The 24265-nt window shown below is 37.6% G+C and overlaps 1 protein-coding gene across 11 annotated transcripts in view; it reads left to right on the forward strand.

Annotated features, from left to right (window-relative positions):
• The window catches only part of LOC124595060 (mitogen-activated protein kinase kinase kinase kinase 5), a 307956-nt gene that overhangs the window by 125495 nt on the left and 158196 nt on the right, over positions 1 to 24265 (forward strand). For 6 of the 11 annotated variants that reach the window (XM_047133627.1, XM_047133632.1, XM_047133629.1 and 3 more), the window contains exon 12: positions 21910 to 22035. The exons of the other annotated variants lie outside the window; for them this stretch is intronic. In XM_047133627.1, the coding sequence (XP_046989583.1) occupies positions 21910 to 22035 (126 nt within the window). The remainder of the gene's footprint in view (positions 1 to 21909; positions 22036 to 24265) is intronic. 11 annotated transcript variants of the gene reach the window in all.

The raw sequence follows: 24265 nt of genomic DNA on the forward strand, positions 1-24265 counted from the left end.
TAACACATCCTTGGGGAACACCGGATATTACTTCTGTTTTACTCGATGACTTGCCGTCTATTACAATGGACGGTGACCTTTCTGACAGGTAATTACAAATCCAGTTGCATAGCTGAAGTGATATTCCATAGGCACACAGTTTGGTTAGAAGATGATTGTGAGGAACGGTGTCGAAAGCCTTCTGGAAATCTAAAAATATGAAATCAATTTGACATCCCCTGTCGATAGCACTCATTACCTCATGATTATAAAGAGCTAGTTGTGTGTCACAAGAACGATATTTTCTGAATCAGTGCTGACTATGTGTCAATAAATCGTTTTCAAATTGTTTGAACACAGTATATATGTTCCAAAACCCCACTGCAAATAGACGTTAATGGTATGGGCCTGTAATTCAGCGGATTACTCCTATTTCCCTTTTTGGGTATTGGTGTGACTTGAGAAATTTTCCAGTCTTTAGGTATGGATCTTTCTGTGAGCGAGAGGTTGTATATAGTTGCTAAATATGGAGCTAATTTATCAGCGTGCTTTGAAAGGAGTCTGACTGGTATACAATCTGGACTGGAGGCCTTGCTTTTATTGAGTGATTTAAGCTGCTTTGCTGCACCAAGGATATCTACTTCTATGTTTCTCATCTTGGCAGTTGTTCTTGATTGGAATTCAGGAATATTTGCTGCGTCTTCTTTGGTGAAGGAGTTTCGGAAAACCGTGTTTAATAACTCTGCTTTTGTGGCACTGTCACCAGTGACTTCACCATTGGTATCATGCAGTGTAGGTATTGATTGCGTCTTGCCACTGGTGTGCCTTTTATATGACCAGAATCTCTTTGGATTTTCTGCCAAATTCCGAGAGAGAGTTTTGTTGTGGAATAAAAAGAATTAGAAAGCTTGTGCTTATTCTATTCCTGTCTGATGCACGAAACGAATGAATTTTATCATTTTTCGCACATCCCATTAGCACCTTTAAGTGCTTTAGCAATTTTTTACAGATAATATTTCTTTTGCTTTGATATTTGTGCTGTGGGTCTCTTGGATACCAGAAGCACATGTGAAATGTATATTCTTCTATCAGCAATACTACATGTTCTTTGAACCACTCCAACACTCACCCAACCTGCACCAACAACAAAAGCAGGCAAGATAGCAGACAAAAACTTTTTGTACTGCTGGCACTGAAGCAGAGAGAATACTAATGCCCTTTGACGGTTCACGTAAAGACCAACAAGCAGCAGAACATGAGCAAATGCAAGTGATTACAAACCAAACATGACTGAATGCTGTTCAGTTGCACATGCCTACCATTCACAGCAGAGAGAACTCTCGTTAGCTGTGTTCACTCTAGTGCAAACCAGGTTTAAAATACAGGTGTTCAGAGCTCAAACCCAGTTCAGAAGACATTTTGCACCTAGTTTGGAAGACAGTTTGCACCCAGTTCGGAGGACAGTTTGCACCCAGTTCGGAGGACAGTTTGCACCCGGTTCGGAGGACAGTTTGCACCCGGTTTGGAGGACAGTTTGCACCCGGTTCGGAGGACAGTTTGCACCCGGTTCGGAGGACAGTTTGCACCCGGTTCGGAGGACAGTTTGCACCCGGTTCGGAGGACAGTTTGCACCCGGTTCGGAGGAGAGTTTGCACCCGGTTCGGAGGAGAGTTTGCACCCGGTTCGGAGGAGAGTTTGCACCCGGCTCGGAGGAGAGTTTGCACCCGGTTCGGAGGAGAGTTTGCGCCCGGTTCGGAGGAGAGTTTGCGCCCGGTTCGGAGGAGAGTTTGCGCCCGGTTCGGAGGAGGAGAGTTTGCGCCCGGTTCGGAGGAGGAGAGTTTGCGCCCGGTTCGGAGGAGGAGAGTTTGCGCCCGGTTCGGAGGAGGAGAGTTTGCGCCCGGTTCGGAGGAGGAGAGTTTGCGCCCGGCTCGGAGGAGAGTTTGCGCCCGGCTCGGAGGAGAGTTTGCGCCCGGTTTTGACTAGAGTTTGCGCCCAGTTTTGACTAGAGTTTGCGCCCAGTTTTGACTAGAGTTTGAACCGAGTTTGCGCCGCAGTTCGAATGCTGCTCTGGACATGGCTTGAATGCAGTTCAGAAGCCAGTTTGAACCCATCTTGGGGTGTTGGGTATTCTGTCAGATATCAGTGTTGTCCATGCACAATGTTTTGACAGCACAACTTGTTGTCTTTGTCGGGTGCTGCCTGAGACTGCTATTCAAGTTCAGTATTTACACCTACTGCCTTTCCTCTCCATTGTTGGTTGTAGGCACTCCATCTGTGATCTGTTCCCACTAGAATCGTTCTGGGATGTTTTGTTTTTGGTTTGGTGTGCCGTAGGTGATCTGCTGTTCTATTCTTGGTACAATGCGTCTGGTACTCTGTTTGGGGTTCATTTCCCAATTCTACATTCTGAGCTCCTCTTTTTGCTTAGTTCTGCTGCTGTGGCCACTGTATATTCAGCAGTTCTAGTACATGTTCTCGTGCTTTGTTGAGTTGGTACCCAGTGTCATAATCCTCAAGCTTTGCTGTCACGTTTATCTCTGTTGACACTCTTATCACACTGTCCCAGTATTGAGGGGTCTGTGCCAGAAATATCATTTTTTGTGGATCATATTATGATTAAGTTCCAGATTCTGCATGGCAATGGCTGATTTAGTTGGCTGTCGCAGCTGGGTGTGCCTCTGATGTTCTTGGTGTATGATGTCCTAGTAGTTTGGCCAGTGCGTGACATGCCGCACTGGCAGGGTATAGTATAAATTTCTGATTGTCATGTACTAAGGTTATTTCCACATTTCACTGTAGTCTCTTTGTTTTGGTAGGGGGGACATAATGTACATTTGACATTATGCTTCTTGTGAATCCTGTCAACATGGGCAGAACTAGATCCTGCATTGGGTAGGAAAGCCACAGTCTGTGCTTCATCTCGTTCTTCTTTATTGCACGGCAGAGTAGCTGGTTGAATGACCCTCTGAATTTGTTTGACCGCATACCGATTTTTTGCAGAAGACTGAGCATAAATGCTCTATTTCTGACGTTCAGCTATCTTAGATAGCAAGGTGTGTGCCTTGTGGACCAGTTGCTAGCTTGCAGGTATAAATCATTGTGTGTAGATTTGCAATACACACTGTGGCTCAGCAACCAATCTGCTTTCCTTTTGGTCAGCACATTCAGAAATGGCAGTTGTGCATCTGTCTCCTGTCTTGTGATGAACTTATATTTGGGAAGTGTGAGTTAAGATATTCCAAAAACTCATTGAGCTTTTCCCTACCAGGAGGCCAGATCACAGAGGTATCATCCACATTCCTGAAGAAGCATTGAGTTTGTATGTAGCCATCTCTAATACTTTCTCCTCAAATTTCTCCATGAACAGATTTGCAACCACTGGAGACGGGGCTGCCCATGGCTACTCCTTTTATATGCTCATAATATTGGCCTCACACAGAAAAAATGAGGTGTGATTGGATTGGAAAGTTTTAAGAATGGATCTTCTGCTGCTTACTGGTTTGGTGGGCAGGCACACTGAAGGTGGGGAGTGAGTCTTGCCTTGCCTTTGAAAGCCCTCTGACAGAAAACTGCATTTCCTTTATTCAGTTCGTTGTGGCAGCTGGTTGAGTGCGGGTCTGTTGGGGCTTGTTGCCGGATTCTGTCTGCATGAAAATGGACGTAAAAATGGAGCAACGAGTTTGTGTGAAATTTTGTTTTAAAACAAGGAAATCAGCTTCTGACACTTACAAACTATTAAAAAAAGCTTTTGGACGTAATTGTATGAGCCAGTCAAATGTTTTTGTTTGGTTCAACAGATGTAAAAATGGCCACGAATCATTTGAAGATGAACCACAGTCTGGCCGTCCTTCCATGTTGTGAAAGTTCACGACTTAGTGCACTCTGGTCGTAGACTTACAATTAGGGGAATGGCCAATGAACTTAATTTAAGTTTCTATGCAGTTCAGTCAGTTATAACTGAAGATCTGAACATGCATCGAGTGTCCACAAAATTCATTCCAAAGGTGTTGTCAAGTGACCAGAGACAATACTGACTTGAAGCGTGCAAAGATCTGATTAATCAGACTAAAAATGGACCAGGTTTGTTAAATAGGGTAATTACAGGTGACAAATTGTGGGTATGTGGATATGATCCTGAAACCAAAGTGCAGTCTTCACAGTGGAAGACTCCCGATTCACCAAAAAAAAAAAAAAAAAAAAAAAAAAAAAAAAAAAAAAAAAAAAAAAAAAAAAAAAAAAAAAAAAAAAAAAACCACACTACAAAGTCAGTTGAAGTTGAAGACAATGTTGGTGATTTTTTTCGATTCTACCGGTATTGCGCATCATGAATTTACTCCTGGAGGACAGACAATTAACCAGGAATACTACAAATATGTCCTTGAGCATATGCGGGAAAAGGTGCGGGGAAAAAAGGCCTGCATTTTGGAAAGACAGGAGTTGGGTGCTACATCATAACAATGCTCCGGCTCATTGTGCCTTCTCCATCGTTGAATTTTTGACCAGATTCAAAATTCCTGTGCTTTCACAACCGCCATATTCCCCTGATTTGGCCCCTCTGGATTTATATCTGTTTCCTAAACTGAAATTTTCACTGAAAGGTAAGTAATTTGACTCGATTGAAGACATCCAGGCAAATACGGATGCACATGCAGTGTGACTCACGACTGAATATGTACCTGAATGGTACTGTTCTTGTGCTGTTACTCCCTCAATATACTCCTTCCATTATTTATATTCCATCAAGTATTTTCCACTACCAAATTCTCAGATTTATCTATTTCACTTCCTAAAAACATTCATGTTTTGTGCAGCAATTGAGTACTATTTTGAAGTACTTGTAAAAGAAAATTTGAATGTATTGTTGCAAAATAAATAGCAGCTAAATGCTTGTTTGACCCACATTCTTTTAAGTACTTCATAGGACTTAATGAAGGTGGAAAGTCGATTCGCCAAAATTTGCTGGATTTGAGAAAGTGAATTTTGTCAACAGATTTAGGTATCTTTTGGAGAACTGTACATCAGGAACATCTAAATCGTTATGGTTTCACTGCTATTTTAGGCAGCTCTTGGGCTTGCAGTAGCATTCTCGCTTCCTACGCACGGGGTACCGGGTTTGATTTCTGCTGGGGTCTAGGATTTTCCCTGCCTCGAGATGACTGGGTGTTCTTGTATCGTCTTCTTCCTCATCATTTATCCTCATTATGGTTGGAGGAAGGCAATGGCAAACCACCTCCGCTAGGACCTTGCCTAGTCAGCAGTGTGGGTCTCTCACACGTCCCCTACGCTCCTTGGAGTATGGGACATCATCATCATCATCATCATCATCATCATCATCAGGATTATGACAAACTAGCTTGATGTATTTCTCCATCATCAGAATGAAACACATGATTACATTGACATTAACCATTCCCAGTCCTCATCGTCCTGGTAAAATACACTGGTTAGTGACTTGAGAGCAATTTAATACATGGTCCCAGCTTATTTATGGTTATATTGTTGTGCTGTGGACTGATATTATCAAATACAGTTTATTGTCTCTCCATTGTAAAGAAGGTTTGAAGGGATGTGTGTGCATGAAATTGTTAATTGAAGCCAACGCTATGTCACAATTCTCATACAAAGGAAAAGAGATTCTTGTGTCAGCATACTTTTACCCGGAGGCATTTGAAGAAAAAGCTCCAAAACTCCTCAGTAGACTGAGAGCAAATCATTGTACATTGCCCAAGATTTCATTAAACTTAATTTTTTGTTTTTAGCATATAAAAATTTTTCACAAGACAGATCTTGAGAATCACATCCATAAAGCCAATGGAGAAATTCAGAAGGCAAGATCAAATTAAATCATATTTGACATCCTATCGATTGTATGAATAAAACTGATTCAGTAACAGAGAGGCTGTATTGTGGTTTACACTTTTATACATTGTCTAGTAGAATTTTTGCAACTATATGTGTGAACATTATTCCTTGAGTCATCTAGAGATCCACATGGTTCGAGACTCTAGTCCAGGACTTTCAGATGTTTCAGCAATTGCTGTACCGCTTCACCCGTGTCGACAAAATAGTACAGCACAACAAAATAGTGGAGGAGCTAATGTTTAATTTATTTTTATGAAGTAAGATCACTTGGATTCATAGCTTTGGTCACATTTTGATTTATTTAAACAGATTACCAATTATGGCTTTACAGTCATAATAAGGTCTTAAAGAGAGCAGCAATATAAAGGATGCATATTCATGAACTGAACCGGTCAATAGGTTGTGTAATACATAACAGATAAAAATTACAAAACTTGGGGATAATGGCATTGGAGGAAGGAATGGTGTTTGAGAATTTACTTGTAAGTGCAAATGCAGTGCCCTTAGGATGACAGGCTTTATGGGAGGGACTTCTTGGTGTAAAATGGGTTGCAGGTGTTGGAGCGGAGTCTTAAAAAGCCACCAGTGAGATGTAGTTTAAAATTGAAGACTGTAGCTTACTGAACTGAAGAAGCTCAGGTGGAAAGAAAAAAGAAAAAAAAATTGGGGTTGAAGTTATTGAGGTTCTGGAAAAATGAGTATAAGACATCCTCACCTTGGGTCTGGGTCATAAATATGCCATCAGTGAACCTGAAATATGTGAGGGACATGTTATTCTCAGTGGCTAGTAAGGAATCCTCAATGTGTCTCATGGGCAGTTTGGCTTAGAACAAGACCACATTTGAATACCCATGGCAGTGCTAGAGGCCCTCTGTGGACAGTGCTTTCGAAACAGAAGTATTGTGGGTAATAATAAAATTGGTTATGATTACTGTGGCAAGACCAGTGATACAGGGGATCTCGAGATACAGAGAGGTGCCATCCATCATGACAAACAGAGAAATGCTTGGAAAAAGACAGGAAGTTCAGAGAACCAGTGGGCAAAGTGCTTAGTGTCATGGATATAGGTTGATAGGTTGGAGTTGTTGGACATGTAGAGAAGAGATTTTTTCCTCTATTTTACCATAGCAATCAGTTTGGATGGAGAAATCCAGGTGGTTGGATTTATGGCTCATGGTGAGCATGTGGAAAATAGATGCCTGAGTGGGAATGAGAATGAGGAGTGAGACAGATTCTGGAGGAGAGAGGTTTAGGAAAGGTCTAAGGATGGAGTCATTGCAGCACACCTTGTAAGCTGCCATGTCAGACAGCTGGAGCAAGGTCTCTGGGTTGTAATCACTGCTCTTAATATTGGCGGTGGTGGAGCATTACTCTTGGAAGCTACATGAGGCTGTCATGGATGATGATGATGATGATGATGATGATGATGATGATGTGTATAGGAAGGTTTCAATACCAGAAGTCCAGGTACTTGGTGCCGGTACGGGCAGTTGACCTCGAATGTAAATAGTTGTAATATACTGCACATAAATAGGCGAAGAGATCTCTTACTGTCTGATTGGTGATAAATCACTGAAAACAGTGCAAACTATAAAATTCTTGGATTAACAGTTCAGAGTGACCTAAAGTGGAATAACTAGATAAAACTAGCTGTAGGGAAAGTAGATGCCAGGCTGAGATTTGTTGGATGAGTCTTAAGGAAATGTAATTCCCCAAGGAAGAAGTGGTTTACAAAACACTGTTATGACTGATTTATGAGTGTTGCTCATAAATCTGGAGTCCTTACCAGCCAGGATTAATTGAAGAAATAGAAACGGTCAAACAGAGAGCAGTGTGTTTATTCGCAGAATTGTTTAGTAAGTGTGAGAGGTACAGAGTTGCTCAGCAAATTCCAGTGCCAGACACAACAAGAATAGTGCTGTTCTTCATGGAGAGGTTTACTGTTGAAATTTTGAGAATATATGTTTCAAGAAAAGTCGGGCAAGGCTCATTTTACATGAAATCACCCATATAACAGATGTTTGTGAAAATTTGGTGTAATAATGTACATACTGAAAGAGGATTACTACATACTGAAAGAGGGGTACAATAACTGTTCCAGAATTTTTTGATCAAAACTATAGGTCAGACTGTTTTGAAATGTGGGCATTTTAATCAACTGGCATTGAGAGCAAAGACAGCTTATAAGTTTGTAACTACTATCATTTTTTTATTTATGAATCAATTTTACTCAATTTGGTGGTATTGGAAAGATAAAAAATGTCAACTATAATATAAAATGCAAATGGAATGATATAATTTCAGATACCTTCCTGGTCTGATCCAGATGGGATTTCCTGTATATAGGCTGAAGTGGGAAGTGAAAATTTGTACCAAGGCTGGGAATCAAACTCAGGTCTCCTGCTTACTAGGCAGGTGCATTAGCCGCTAAGCCACATTGCCCATCAGTTCACACAACTGCACAGATTACCCTGTCACGCCTCCCTCCTCGATCCAAATCCTCACTCCCACCCAGTCTACTTTAAATTCTGCCTTACACACCAACTGAATTGCCAAGACTCTACATGTTCTGGAATAGCACCTTGGCATCAAATGTAAAAGGGTGATCCAACTTGACACCCTGGTGCAGGTACTTATACAAATGAAATGACATAATTTCGGACACTTTACTGTTCAGATACAGATATGATTTTATGTATACGAGGTCAGTTCAAAAAATTCTGGAACATTCATAAGTTTGCACCAATGGTGCATTCAAGCAAAATGCGGTTGGCATCCCTGCACTTGCCTGTGTTTAATGTATAACTGCCAGATGTTTTATGCCTGTTAGTTATTGTTCAGTGCTGTATTGAGTAGAACGTTGTTTGCGAATTTTGATGTGGCAGAGTATGCATTAAATTTTGTGTGAAACTCAAGAAAATCTTTACACAGATGCACCAAATGATACAGGAAGCTTATGGTGATGATTACTTAAGCCATATTTGATGTTACGAATGGTTCAAACAGTTTAAAAATGACCACAAGGAAGTTAAACACGACCCTCATTCAGGACACCATTTGACATTACCGATGACTCTCATATCAGGAATGTCAATGAAATTGTGCATTCCAATTGAAGACTGACTGTCCAAGAGATAGTGGAAGATTGTAACATTTCATGAAATCCTGACACAGCATCTTGAAATGCACCATATGGCTGCCAAATTCGTCCCACAGCTCATGAATCAAAACCAGAAAGACCTTTGCGTTGCAATGTGTGAAGAGCTTTTTGATCGTGCAAATGATAACGAGATGTTCCTTAAGAGAATCATAACTGATGATGATACATGAGTCTATGGCTACATTGTTGAGACAAAGGTTCAGTCTTCACAATGGGTTGGGAAAGATTCTCCAAAGCAAAAAAAGCTCGTCAGGTCAGGTCAAATATAAAAGCAATGCTGGTAGTTTTCTTTGACAGACCTGGCCCCTGTGTTTTTTTTTAACTTGAAAACCCTCGTGAAAGGATGAAGATTTGCAACGGTAGACGAGATAAAACAAAATTCAGAGATGACATTTTGCACGATCTGGCAAGAAGCATACCAAGACTGCGTACAGAAGTGGAAATGGCATTGAAAGCAATTTATCAATTGTGGAAGAGAGTAATTTGAAGGAGACCATGTACAATAAGTAACAAATATTAGAAAAATTTTGTGGGCGAAGTTCCGGAATTTTTTGAACGCACCTTGTATATACTGAAATGGTAAGTGAAAATTTGTACCAAGGCCAGGAATCGAATCAGGGTCTCCTGCTTACTAGGCAGATACGTTAGCCACTAAGTCAAATTGGCAAAGCAGTTCACACAACTGCACTGATTACCCTGGCATGCCTGTTTGTGTGTAAGGGGGAATTTAAAGTAGACTGGGGTGACAGTGAGAGTTTGGCTCGAGGAGAGAGGCATGCCAGGGTAATCTGTGCAGTTGTGTGAACCATTGTGCCAATGTGGCGTAGTGGCTAATGCACCTGCCCAGTAAATGGGGACCGAGCGAGGTGGTGCAGTGGTTAGACACTGGACTCGCATTCGGGAGGACGACGGTTCAATCCCGCGTCCGGCCATCCTGATTTAGGTTTTCCGTGATTTCCCTAAATCGCTCCAGGCAAATGCCGGGATGGTTCCTCTGAAAGGGCACGGCCGACTTCCTTCCCCATCCTTCCCTAATCCGAAGAGACCGATGACCACGCTGTCTGGTCTCCTTCCCCAAACCAACCAACCAACCTCTACAAATGTCATAGTACGTACCCCTACCAGTAAATGGGAGACCCAGTTTCAATTCCCGGCCTTGGTATAAATTTTCATTTAGCACTTAAGTCTATACATGTAAAATAATATAAAATTGTTAAAATGCTGGAATTGTGAATACAAATATCTACAAGTCTGAAATGAACTTCATTTACAAAGATTTTACAAATTTCAAAAAGTTTTTTCGCCAAAATCACAAGTTTCATCACCTTAATTTTTTAAAAACTTTCATTTGTAATTCTGTCAAAGTTGCAGTTAGAAAAACTGTTTACTTGCTATAACTAGTTTTGGACATGGAGCCCATTATCAAATGATCACTTCAGAATTGACATCATGTCCTCAAATAAAGGATTTTTTTCACGGCAACTTCGATAAAATTACAAATAATAGTTTTAATAAAAGTAAGTTGCTGATCCATTTTTCTTGCATCATACTAGAGGTTCATCTTAATTTTTGTTTCACATAATGACTATTGTCATACTTTTCAACATAAAGAAAATCAGAAAGATGTTTTTCCTTTCTTGCTAGATCTTGTACTCTTTCTATAAATGTGGAATGATTGTTGCTTCAAGTAGCTAAACAACAGTAAATGAAATAATAATGAAAAATTCAGTCTAGCACCATTAGAAACTGTTTTATTATTTGACTGCTGTAGAATCTCACCTAAAATGTCTTGAGCGAAAAGTAGACCCCCAAAGACATAAGTCCTAAGTCGCAGAAGAGGAACCTGCTACACATTATGTTGTCTTGTTCTGCCATTAGATTGTGGTTGCCTCTTTCTCCCTTTGAAACACAAAAGTAAGAATCACGTTGATATGTTTGTTTTCTACTTGGATCATTTTCATTTGTTTGTATTTCCTAGGATCCATCATAGTAATAGTCATCATCATCATCATCCACTTCTGTTTTGAATAAGTGTCATCATGACTTGCTATCTCGGAATGTGCATCAATATCACTGCTGTCCAAAACGTCATTCATCATTTCTTCCAAGTGCATTTTAGACAAGTGTGTTCTGGCTGTTTTAAATGGTGAGATGGAACTGGAAGAGGCCCCAAATTGTGCAAAATAATTATAATACACTGTCAGTAATAACTATAAGTATTACACCACAATTATCACGATGAACATGAACTGCTGATAAAAATGTCCAACAAAAAATAATCACACAGGTAACCAGCAGGAAGTTCGACAAACGTCTCACAAATTTATGATACCAGCAGAGATGTGCAAAATAGTTTAATAAAAGTATTTAAAATCAAAATACAAGTACTTGATTCCTTTTTCTATTTCAAATGTAAATAAAAATGGTTTTAAATAAAAGTATTTAAATCCAGAATACATGTTTTTAACATATCTTTATTCAAGAAAAATACCTCTAGTTAGTGAACATTGTACATGCTATTTGTTTTGCTGACTTTTAACTCCAGTAATTGTTCAAATATTTCATCTTTCATGTTCCACCTATGTGGCCTTATTATTATTCCCTCAACAGAAAATAGTCATTCAACAGAAATGAACTTGGTCAACAAGTATTATATTTAAGTAAACATTTTCTTACAGTTGGATATCTGTTCAAGGAATGTAAACTATTGTCATTATCTTTTGAATATTTGTAGTGTGTCCAGACCTACAGTAGTGTTGCCACTATCATTGGCTACAGAATTGGAGCCCTCAACAAACATATAGTAAGAATCAACTTTCCCTGTTTTTATCAGAATGTTGCAAGTTCTTTGCATCTTCTTCTTTTTCTTCTTTTTGTTTCATCTCCACACTTCTGAAACCAGCAGTTCTTTAATGTATTCTCTGCTAACCTTCAGTACCCATTTCAGTTTGAAAAAAAGATAAGATCTGGATACTGATATGCCGTCCTTTGCTTGTGGTTCCTCTAATTTATAGAATCTCTCTAAATGCCTATTTAGACTTTCTAATAACTTTTATTGGCACACCAATAGTTCTGGGTGAAGATGTCCATCGTAGGTGTCTTTGTTCCCTCCTAAACTTCTGATGCTCTCAGCAATAGGTTATGAACAGTTTATGTAGTTATTTAAAAATTGTATTCCAATTTCTTTAAAAGGTACTAATATGAGTTTTCTTAAAATGTCATTTTAAGTATTTTTGACTGTGAGTGGATCTTAAATAGAATTACAGTATGAAATCCATTGTGTTGGACTTGAATTAGTAGGTGATTTTCCAGTTTATTCTAAATAGATTTCACAAGCTTTAGGAGAACTTCAACACAGATTCCAAATTGTTGACATTTTGATATGGCTCCTTCATAAACTATATTATATGAACTACAGTGACGTCTGACCTTGTACATATCTCTTGAAACTATTAAATGTAATGCGTGTGTGCTCGCATCCTCCTTCATTCAATTTCGTTGGAATTATCAGATGATTTTGGTACGTTTTACATTAAACAATCAACAATGGTAAAGACGTAATGTGTACTCAAATCGTGCTGCCTTTTCTAATAATTGCAGTCTTGATCACATGACATGACATTGGCATTTATTGTGGTGTCTGTACCCATCATGGAACTACTTTTGTTTTCACAAATGGCTCATTAAATAAATAAGAACTATGAAGTATGAGAAAAAGAAAGTTCAAGAGAAGCATTTGGCATTTTAGAAATACAAAATATCTGTATGTCAGTTATTTCAAATAAAGTAGAAAATGTCTTTTGAAGAAAGAAAAGGTATTTGAAATGCAAAATAAAAAGGAATATTTGGAATTTTTTGTTTGCATTTCAGATACATATATTTCACATAACCGACACATCTGGATACCAGTTAAGGGTTAATAGACATGTCAGGTTAGAATCAAGCCGATATTGTATTACTGAAGCTAAGAAGTACATTTGAAAATATTCACAGTGTTTGTTCTTCTAATCAGAGACTCTGTTTGGAAACATTTGAAGACAGACAAAGAATTTGCTGTGACCCTTCTGAGAAGCATGGTAAAAAGACTGTTAAGAAATCTTTGAAAATTGTTTCTCTAACCATGACAAGGAAATATGAAAGTCTTGGACTTATCCCAGCCACTAAGGTTTATGTAATCCACTGTAAGGCCATTTTATCTCCTACATTACATAGCTTGCTAGGAATAGTTGAATTTGAAGTTGAAGATCTAGAATATACTCCAGATCCATCTACAGCTCTTGAAAAACTTAATGAAACTTGTGAATTACTTGAAATTTCACCATTTAAGAAATTTCACCATTTAAGCTTCCCAAAAAGAACACAAGACAAGCATCCAAAGTACATCCAATCCAAGTTTTGTGTCTGAGCATTAAAATTCCAGCAAACGGCATCATAAGTGCCACATGTTCCAGTAGAAAATGTCCCTGAAGAATGGGAGTCCTGAATCCACAGATTGTAGTAGTTCAATGCATAAACTTCAAAAGAAATTTAGCAGAAGTTCTGTTAAAGAAAAACTGCAAATACTGAATGTACCACCAACTTCATGGTTTAATGAAAAACATCCAAATGTTTTTTAACCTGCAGAGTATGTGGTAAAGAAATCAAGGATATTAGTATAAGAAGACAGTATTTTTGTCAAAAGGAAGCTATAAAGTGAGAAATAGGATAGTTAAGGATGTGGAAACCCATGTCTAGACTTTTTACTGTGACTATGATAAGTCAAATTTCTGCTAGAGGAGGTATTGAATAGAATTGGGGAGAAGGGAAATTTGTGGCACAACTTGACTAGAAGAAGGGATCGGTTGGTATGACATATTCTGAGGCATCAAGGGATCACCAATTTAGTATTGGAGGGCAGTGTGGAGGGTAAAAATCGTAGGGGGGAGACCAAGAGATGAATACACTAAACAGATTCAGAAGGATGTAGGTTTCAGTAGGTACTGGGAGATGAAGAAGCTTGCACAGGATAGAGTAGCATGGAGAGCTGCTCTGGACTGAAGACCACAACAACAACAACAACAAAAGAGACTGTCCGTCTGTCCCTTCAGAAATTGGCAAAAGAGAGTGTATGAGACGAAAAGACACATTTTGAATAATCTGAAAGATACGTTCTTAGCTTTCAAAGAAAAATAACCTTCTGATAAAATTGATTTTACAAAGTTTTGTGAAATTCATCCAAAAGAATGTTTACTGTAAGTAGTTGTGGAATGCATAACATATGTGCACAGGCGCCAACTCCATGGGGCCTGAGGGGGCCCAAGCTCACTTAAAAATTCATTTGGGTGGGTGGGGGGGGGGGGGTGTCAAGGCGCCCCCCCCCCCCCCCAATAATTCAAGAAAATTATTTGTTATATTATACTTTGTTAAAATCACAAAATTATGTTGGTTTTTTTTATTTTCCTTGGTTGGTGATAGTTACCTTTTAAAATACATTCAGTAATGAGTTAAACAAATAAATATTTTGGTAGTAAGCAGGTGTGAATCATTATAGTGTTATGGTGTTACGGACACACTTTGAATTTGTCCCATTGCGCAAACCTTCGGGTGAAGTCTGGTGCTGGTTGACGAGGGCTGCAGCCACAGCGACTTCAAAAGGAGTGGAGCAGAAGCATCTGGAACCCTCCGCCATGGAACCCTCCGCCATGTGTCGCCTTGACACTTTGAGACATGACGATGCTGCGGCTATATAAATCCCACCCTGCTGTCGCAGTCATTCAGTGTGGATAGTTTCGTTTAGTGCATACTGCAGACATGTTTAGTGTTCCGACTTTAGTGTCTAGTGGACTATTTTATATGACTATATTTTATTCATTTTCTTTAGTTTCTTAGTCTATTGTGAATTATGTTTGAAATGAATAAATTTGTTACCAAAAAGGCGCGCTTGAAAGTTGACGATACTGCAAGTTAACCAGCAAAAATTATTGTGTCATCAATTGCTTTGTCGTCTTCAGGCGAGAAACGTTCACAGCCAAAACCTGGGCAATCCGGTAGGGGAAGACCATTTCAGAAGCCTTGGTTGATCAAATATACATAGCTAGAATATGAAACATCTACCGAAAAAGTTTTTTGCAAAACCTGAAAAGAGGCAGATGCTAAAAATCTAATACAATTTTCTTCAAGAAAAGAAGGTGCATTTACTTCCGTAGGGTTTTCTAACTGCAAAAAGGCTTCGGAAAAATCCCATCTTCATGAAAAGAAGTTTATGCATAAAGAAGGTGTTCTGAAACTAAATTCTATCACTAACTGAAGTGTGGCCTCCCAATTGAATGAACAGTTAGATAGTGAATTGAAGAAAGGCCGTTTAGCTCTTGAGACAATTTTTACTACTGTGCAATTTCTATGCCGACAAAGACTAGCAATTAGAGGGCACAAAGATGTAAACTCAAATTTTTTTTCAATTGTTAGAACTCCATACCTGGAGTTTAAAGATTGGTTAGGGCATTCAGGGTATAAGTGGATACCCCATGATATTCAAAACGAGATTATTGATCTACTAGGAAAGTTTGTGTTGAAGAAGGTATTGGCTTCAGTAAAGAAGACTGAACATTTTTCTATTATGGTTGACAAAACAAGTGATTCATCAATTCACGAACAAGTGTCATTTTGTATTTGTACTGTCGATGATTCCGTAATCATCAATGAAGACTTTATTGGCTTAATTGTCTTCATTTGTCAATGGATAACTTAAGAGGACAGTGCTATGATGGTGCCTCGAATATGAGTGGTAAGTTCAAAGGACTAAAAAGGTTAGTGTTGGATATACAACCAAAAGCACAACATGTGCACTGCACTGCCCGCAGTTTAGACTTGGCAGTTGTAGACAGTCTCCTCCATGTTACGTCTATGAGGGATATTACGGCTTTAGCCAAAGACTTAATAAACACCGTAAGGAAGTCCAACAAAAGGATGGGACTTTTCAGAATCATACGCTGTGAGAGCGCCAACGACCAAGCTGGTCTACCACCCCTTTGCCCGAATTGATGGACAATGCAAGCTTCTAGTATCTTGAGAATATTGAAATACTTTGAAGAACTTCTAGAGGTTTTTGAAACATTTTCTTCAGAGGACAAAACAGAGGCAGGTTACAAATGTGCAGGCTACCTTGAGTCAATGTTATAATTCGAGACTTCTTTCTTTTTACGTATTATTGCCATGCAGTGAACCGAGTAAAGGATGTCAATGAAAAAATTCAATGCCCTCATCTGTGCTACTGATCTGGAAAAGATATATGAGGGCTTGATTTGTATATTGAATGGAAGGCATGACAGTTTTGAATACTTTTGGGAGTTGTGTTTAAAAGAAAAACCTTCACAATTTGACGATCCTTCGCTTCCTGGAATCAAAGTATACCAATGATGTATGGAAACAACGATGCCAGCTCACCGCACACTTTCAAAACCCCAAAGGAATACTACAAAGCTATTTACATTGAAGTTTATGAAATGGTGCACTCTTGCGTTACTGAGGGGTTTGCTTCAACTGGACTCACACAGGTCATTGCAGTTGAACAAGAGTGCTTGCTTTTAGTAAATAGAGGTGAAACAAATTTGGAAAAATCAACTGAGTTTTTCAAAAATGACCTAGACATTGAGAGGCTGCACTTACACTTGAATATGTTAGCTGATATTGCTAATAAAAAACAACTGGTCTTAAAAGATGTGAGTGATGTAAGAAAGTACAATACACAAGAGCCTGCAGTTGGAGAAATGTTATGTGAAGTAGTGAAGTGCATTAAGCTTCTTCAAGTAGTTCCAATCACAACAGCAACAGCAGAACGGTCATTTAGCGCCCTTAGACATGTGAAGTCATATCTCCGATCAACAATGGGACAGAAGTAATTGGACAACTTGGCTGTTCTTCATGTCCACCGAGATGTTTTGGATGAAGTGGATATCCGACCAGTCATCAACGATTTCACATTTAGTAATCCAGTCAGACAGTCGACGTTTGCACCTTTCTAAACCCACTCTAGCCCTAATAATGGCATTCAGAGCAATATTAAAAATCTTTATAAAATAGAGAATTAAATACATACATAATGTTAAATTTTCAGTTTCGAACTACTAGTACTAGTTTAGTACTGTATTACTATAGTACTATATTAGTTATTTTCAAATTCTTAAATATTTTTAGGGTATAAGACCCAATTAAAACCCGCTATTTACATACTTTTTGACTGAAAGTATTAGATATACTGTGTTAACTTTATTAACTGTATTAAAGCATTAACTTTGAGATATTGTTTTTATTTAATGAACCCTGAGCCTTATTCAAAGTAAGCTTAAATTAACTATTTCACTTATTAATCAAAGTACTATTACTGTGCGACAACAATATTTTATTTTTTATTCTTTTAATGATAGTTTAGGATTTATTTAAATATAATTTCAGTCTTTTCAGTGCTATATATTCACTGCTCTGTAATAGTCTATAAGCATGATTATTACTGTAAATTAAATTACCTTTTTACAAAAATACTGTGCACATTTGTTTTGTTTCTTTTTTCAAAGCCAAAAAATGTGTCAGGCTTGTCGAGCTTCTCGGCGTGTCGATTTATCGAGAGTCTAGTTTTCGGGGTTCTAATGTTGATCACATGACTAAAATGCTTAAAAAAAACCTTAAAACTAACTATTTCTCATCTAAAATTTAAAAAATTTCCCGGGGTAAGACTTGCCCCCCCCCCCCCCCCCCCAAATATTTGTTATAAGTTGGCGCCCCTGCATATGTGTATGCATTTACTACCAGAATGTAAAACTGTTGATGCATGCTGCACTTGTAAAAGAACCATACACTGAACTTTTAAAGAAACACGTTTGCAATCTGCAGAATGAGGAGTAAATACTGCATTGCTGTTCTCAGTGTCCTGAACAATGCAAGGATTGTGTAACTTTTTACTGGAGCTGGATTCCTTACAATATTCTGAAAATGTTATTTTCAAGCAATGGATCCTAACTGATCGACCTACATTTGACATGTTAATGAAATCAATAAGTTTGTTGAGTATCTCATGTGAAAACTTCAGAAGTTGGCACAGCATCATTACATATCAAAGTCTCCGTCCCTGCTTAAAATAAAGCTAGGAAACAATACCTGGTATTTTATGCATCATTGTAGTGGATTTTGCAGAAACCTATCCACGTTACCTTCAGGATGTTGCACAAGCATTTCACTGGCAGAACATTCAAGTCACTCTTCATCCTTGTGTTGTGTAGTATAAAATAGAGGATCACATTAAGTAATTGTTGGTGTCTTGTATAAGTGATCGTGTGCAGTATGATCAAACAGAATCTGCATTTTCCTGAAAACTCCTCTCACCAATATACTAGAACAAATATCACTCATCCATGTTATTTACTTCAGTGATGGCAACTGTGCGCAATATAAAAAGTTTAAGAAATTTTTAAATTTGAACCATCACAAACAAGATCATAGGGTAACTGCAGAGTGGAATTTTTTTGCATCCAGTCATGGCAAAAATGCATGTGATGGTGTTGGTGGTACTATTAAACATTTAGCAACGAGCAAGTCTACAGCAACTGTATGAAAATCAAATTTTAAATTCAAAAGATCTTTATACATTTGCCAAAAATCATGTTCTAGAAATACAAACATTTTGTGTTATGACAGAGGAGATAATGAAATTCACAAACATGTTACAAAAATGGTTGAGATGTTTGTCCCATTCCTGGAACAAGATTCCTTCGTTTTTTCAAACCACCGAAATAAAGCAAGTTACTGATAGTGTTTTTCATCATCTACTAAATTCATACAAGTTCATCTTGGGCTTCAAAACACAGTTTCTATCACTCTTAAAGAAGAAATGTCCATTGGAGCTATCTGTGATAACCAGTCACAGCTTGTGGTAGCTTGAAAAATTCTGGAGACAAGTGAGGAAATTAGAGATGCAAAGGTCAAATTCATGAAACCAAGTGGACTTTCCTCAGTTTATTCATGGCCACTTCATCCTGATGTTTAGTAGATCCCTTATGAAAACATTGTAATGACTTTACCTACTACTAGCGCAAGCATGAGCACAGGTTGCTTGTATATTTTCAGATCACACACAATATTCTCTATTGATAACTTGCTGAAAAGAATGAACGCTTCTTAGAATGTTATGTTTATATTTTACGTGTATTGAAGATCAGTGTTGTATATTAGCTAAGAGTCCCAAACTCAAATGAATATATTTTTATTTATATTCTTTCAGTTTTAAATCACTAAACAGAACTAATACCCTTCCGATTTGTTATATTGAAAAGTATGATAATAGGCAGTATGTGAAACAAAAATTAAGACAGTGAAACGTGTGATTTTGGTAGAAAAAAAATTCTGAAAAAAAAATTAAAAATAAAATATAGAATGCTTTCGTTACAAATTTGTAAATATTTATATCCATAACTCCAGCATTTTAATAAATTTATATCATAGTTGAGCCTTTTGTCTTTCAGATAGCACCGAAATGAATAAAATTGATTCATAAATAAAGAAGTTTACAGTTGTTACAAACTTTTAACATGCCTTTTCCACCAATGCCAGTTGGTGAAAATATTCCACAATTCAAAATGTCCTCCTGATTGATCAAAAAGAAGTAGAAAAATTAGTTTATCCTTCTTTCATTATGTACTTTCTTACACCAATTTTTCACAAACATGTGTGATATGAGGGCGATAAGATTTCTTTATTTTGGGTGATTTTAAATGAAATGAGCCACAACATATTATTTCTTCCCACATTTGTCCTCATATGGATGCCAATGAACAGTCTTTCCTCTGATACACTGTTCACGAATGGAATGATGAATTGAGTGATATGATAGTGGTACTAGAAGTATTCTCTGCCACAAATCATAAGATGGTTTCCATAGTGTAATTATAGGTCTAGAGATGATGAATGGTAGTGCTTTCTGCAGCTAAGTGGTTAATGACATTTGGGAGGGATCCGTGGTTGGAGCGTAAAGTTAGAAATTCTTGTAAGGTTATCGGGAGGTAGTTAGGTGGGTATGAGGGGAATTATGGTTGGTCGGAAATACAAACTCAGCTTGACAGGCTTCAGTGTTGGCTCTGGTGTCAGTAAGGCAGGTTTTGGCAGCTGTGAGAGATTGATGGACTTGTTTGATAAAAGCTGGTACTATCATGATGGGAAATGATATTCCAGGGCAGGAGTATGAGCTTGATATTGATAGACAACTTTTTGAAGTGACAAGGTACAGGTAGTTGCAGGACATTTCAGTCTGGAAAAGGGCCAGTAGGAATCACAGTGCAGGAATATTTCATGGAGAGAACAGAGTTAATCCATGGATGATGGTGCTTGGGTACGTGGTTTAAGTTGCCAAAGGAAGTGTTGAAGGGCTGCAGCCAGAATGGAGAATTTGGAAGCAGAAAATCATCAGTGTCAGTGATTTTGGCTAAATAACATTGAATGACCATTCAAAATATGGTGAATGAACTGTATGAATTGTATAGTATGTAAATCATATGTTAGAATATTGTTTCTAGGAAGTGAGGAATGGTGTAAGGTGGGAGACTTTGGACTTGGGAGGCTTGAATCTCTGCCTGCTCATTGCTTATTCACCACTTACGGTGAAATAGATTCATTGAAATATCATAGCCTGTCATCCACCTGAGCTAGTTCTTAATGTGTAATGATGTTCATGTCAGCAGGATCTTAAATGTTATTTTTTCCCTTTGGTGTTAATTGGGAGCGTTCTGTGTAGATGCACCATAAAAAATAAGTACTCTAATTTGCCTGTTGCAATGATTCAGATAAAATCATCTTTTGTCATATGAAGAAGTACTTCTCAGTTGTGAAAAGTGTCTTTGTAGATGCTACTACTATCATATTATATGCCAAATTACATTTTATGCTCTTAGTGTCAGTTTTAGAGCATTCAGGACTGATATAGAAGCATACAGGCAGTTCTTATGTAGCTTCTATATTGTGGCTTGTTTTTTAGCTCGTGAAAATGGTTGGTTGATTTGTGGGATTAAAGGGACCAGACTGCTACAGCCATCGGTCCCTTGTGGAAATGGATCACTATTATTATCATTGCTATGGTGACTTCACAGTGTGTGAATTTTGTTGTTATTTATTTACTGTTATAGTATGCATTGGACATGGCCATTATTCTCAAACAAATTTTCAACTTCTATACTTTTAATCTTCTGAAACAGGTGCGAAGGTAGTTGCGGTTCTTACTGCATTATCAATTATTTAATCTGTATAATTTGTTGGTTCAGTGTTTTTATAAAATTTGTTTTGTGAAATGTTAGATTCTTGAATAAATAGGTAATTAAAAAAACTATTCTTGAATTTGAAGTTTTTAATTCCTTACAGCAGATTCATCTCACTTCTTTTTAGTGGTACATCTGATTTATCTGTTGTTGAAAATATAACTCCTAGTACAGCTTTCATTTGCTGCATGAAAGCTACAACTAAATTTACTATGTTTGATATTATTGTGTTTATTTGCTCAGCAAATTTTATTACAGAAATTAGGGAATAGGAGTGAAAGTAGTCACATTTCAATTTGTTGTAGAGTTTTAATAGTGTTTATTAACTGTTGTGATGTTTTGTGTATTAATCTTCTGTGCTCACCTACACATATGAAGATACACTTATTGTTTTCTTATTTTTGAAATGCTACAGTTTGTACCTAGTCTCACAAGGAGTTGGATATTAATCAGTAATTATTCCATGTCTTCAAACTTCATTGTTTTTCTGTCAGTTTTGTAGTTTTTATTGCCAAAATTATGGGTATTGCTCGTTAGCGTGATGTCCAGTTCTCTGTAACCAGAGAATTTATGTTTTAAGAATTATCTCAGGATACTAATTACATAGTATATTACGTACTCTCTGCATCAATGTAGAAGAAAACCTACTTCAAGAGTGGGCCGCAAAGGCTTCTTAAAATATGAGAAGGATTTCGAGGCTCGGAAATCTCAAGCTTCAAAACCACGTCTCACTGGAACTGCTGTCATTAAAATGTCACTCAGGTATGCAGGGTGTGCCATAAATGATGCACTGTATATCCTGCATCCATTTAATATAACATACCATTTTTTAGTTACTTTTTGCTCTTCCTTCAACCACCAATAACAACACAGTTTACAATCCAAATATACTTACATGTAAAACAGCATGTGTAGTTTTGTGTAATACTACTTCCCTTTACCTGGCTCTTTATCATTCAGTAACAATGTTAACAGCAACATGCTGTTTGTGTAAGCCATAATTATTATTTGGTACAAGTTAATGACTAACTCCACGTAGGACCTAGTATGCTGCTGTATTTTCTGTAAAAATGCTATTCCCATGGGGCTTTCATAACTGAGATTGTGTGGTTTGTTGTGTTGAATTTTATTAACACAAGAAAATGTGATATAAATGTCAGCATTTGTAGTGGGCCCACTAAATATTGTATTTCAGTGAGGTAACTTATTAGAAAAGCTGATTTATGTACCGGCATCAATTGTTGCAAACTTAAGTGGTGGTTCAATATGTTACATGTCTTATAAAGGAGCCAGTAACATTGTGTCTAAAAGCTTTTGAGATAATGTCTTAGGTATCACCGAATTGAGATCCTCAACTTAATGGATTAGTTTTCGGTTATTGAAGAGTGTTATTGTCGTAACTAATGGACTGTATTAGACCATAGGTATTTTATGACAAAAACTTGTGTAATTAAACTTATTTTGGTTTACAATTTTGGATTGTAATTTTATTTTGGTTACTAACACTTTATCATAGAGGTTTTATACGATCATCCTTCTGATTGGGGGTTTGAGAGACTTTGGCTGTTCACTTATGTAATAAAGTGGAACAGCTACAGCCGTCCTTACGACGTTATTTATTATATGGCTACCAATTTTGGTGACCATCTTCAGGCCTTAACTGACACTGAGCGGGGTTAACTCCAATTACATGTATGATTCCATCTGTGGCCAACATCTATGAATTGGTTTTCGCAGACTATCTGTAAAACCACAGTGTTGTGTCTCCAACCATATGTGGAGATTATGAACTGGTTTTCGAAGATTAACTTTATCAATGGTGTTGCCTCTCCACACATGGTTGGAGACACAACGTCGTTGTTACAGGTAGTCTGTGAGAGCCAGTTCATAGATGTCGGGCTCTGATGGAATTGTGTCTGTGATTTGAGTTAACCCCCTCAGAGTCAGTTAAGGCCTAAGGTCGTGTACTGAAGCACTGAAACTGGTAGCCTTGTAATTAATTATATCGTAAGGATGGCTGTAGGTGTTCTATTTTATTACATGTTTCATCATAGACGTTTGCTTGAAAACAGATGGATGTTCAACACTAGTAACAGTAATATATAGGAAATAAAGAATTTACAGCCGATCATATTCATTTCTGAGTGGAAAGATTATCAGTAGACTCAGGAAAAAATCGTTTTATTTTATGGCCAGTTTGTTGTAATTTTTGGCCATATTTGGTGTTATTTTTTGCCAAATTCTGTATTATTTTTTACCAGATTTGGTGTTCTTGTATTCCTTATTCTGTGCTATCTTTTTTGCCAGCTACATTGTTATTGTTTTTGCCAAATTCAGTGTTCACATTTTTGGTAAATTCTTGCTAAATTTGGTGTAATTTTTGTCAAATTCATTGCTTTTTGCCAGTTTTGATGTTTTTTGCCATTTTAGATGTTTTTGACAATTTCTGTGTTTTTACAATTCCACTGTTTTTTCCAGTTTTGTATTTTTCCCTTTTTGGTTTAATTTTTTACCAAATTTGGAGTTACCCTTTTTTTTTCCAAGTTCAGTTTTACCTTTTCTGCCAAATTCTATGGCTTTTTTTTTGCCAGATTAGGTGTTTCTTTACCAAACTTGATTTTTTTGCCAAATTTGATATTATTTTTTCATTATATTTGTTGTTTTTTGCTGAATTTGGTGAAATTATTCTTCAAGAAGAATTTGACAAAGCTGTAAAAGAACTACGAGACCACAAAACAATGGGTATTGATGACATCCCTGCAGAACTAATAAAGAATGCTGGTGATAGCAAGGAAATGATACTGCTCAAACTTATTAGGTCCATCTATAACACAGGAAAGATACTTGACAGACTTCCAGAAATGCATCATTGTTTCTATACCAAAGAAGGCAGCAGCTACAAAATGTGAACAGTACCGAACTTCAAACCTAATACCACATGCATAAAAAATTCTCATAAAAATAATTCTGAAGAGAGTTGAAAAGAAGGTGG

This window comes from Schistocerca americana, chromosome 2 (genome assembly GCF_021461395.2).
Source record: "Schistocerca americana isolate TAMUIC-IGC-003095 chromosome 2, iqSchAmer2.1, whole genome shotgun sequence".
NCBI classification, from domain to species: Eukaryota; Metazoa; Arthropoda; class Insecta; order Orthoptera; family Acrididae; genus Schistocerca; species Schistocerca americana.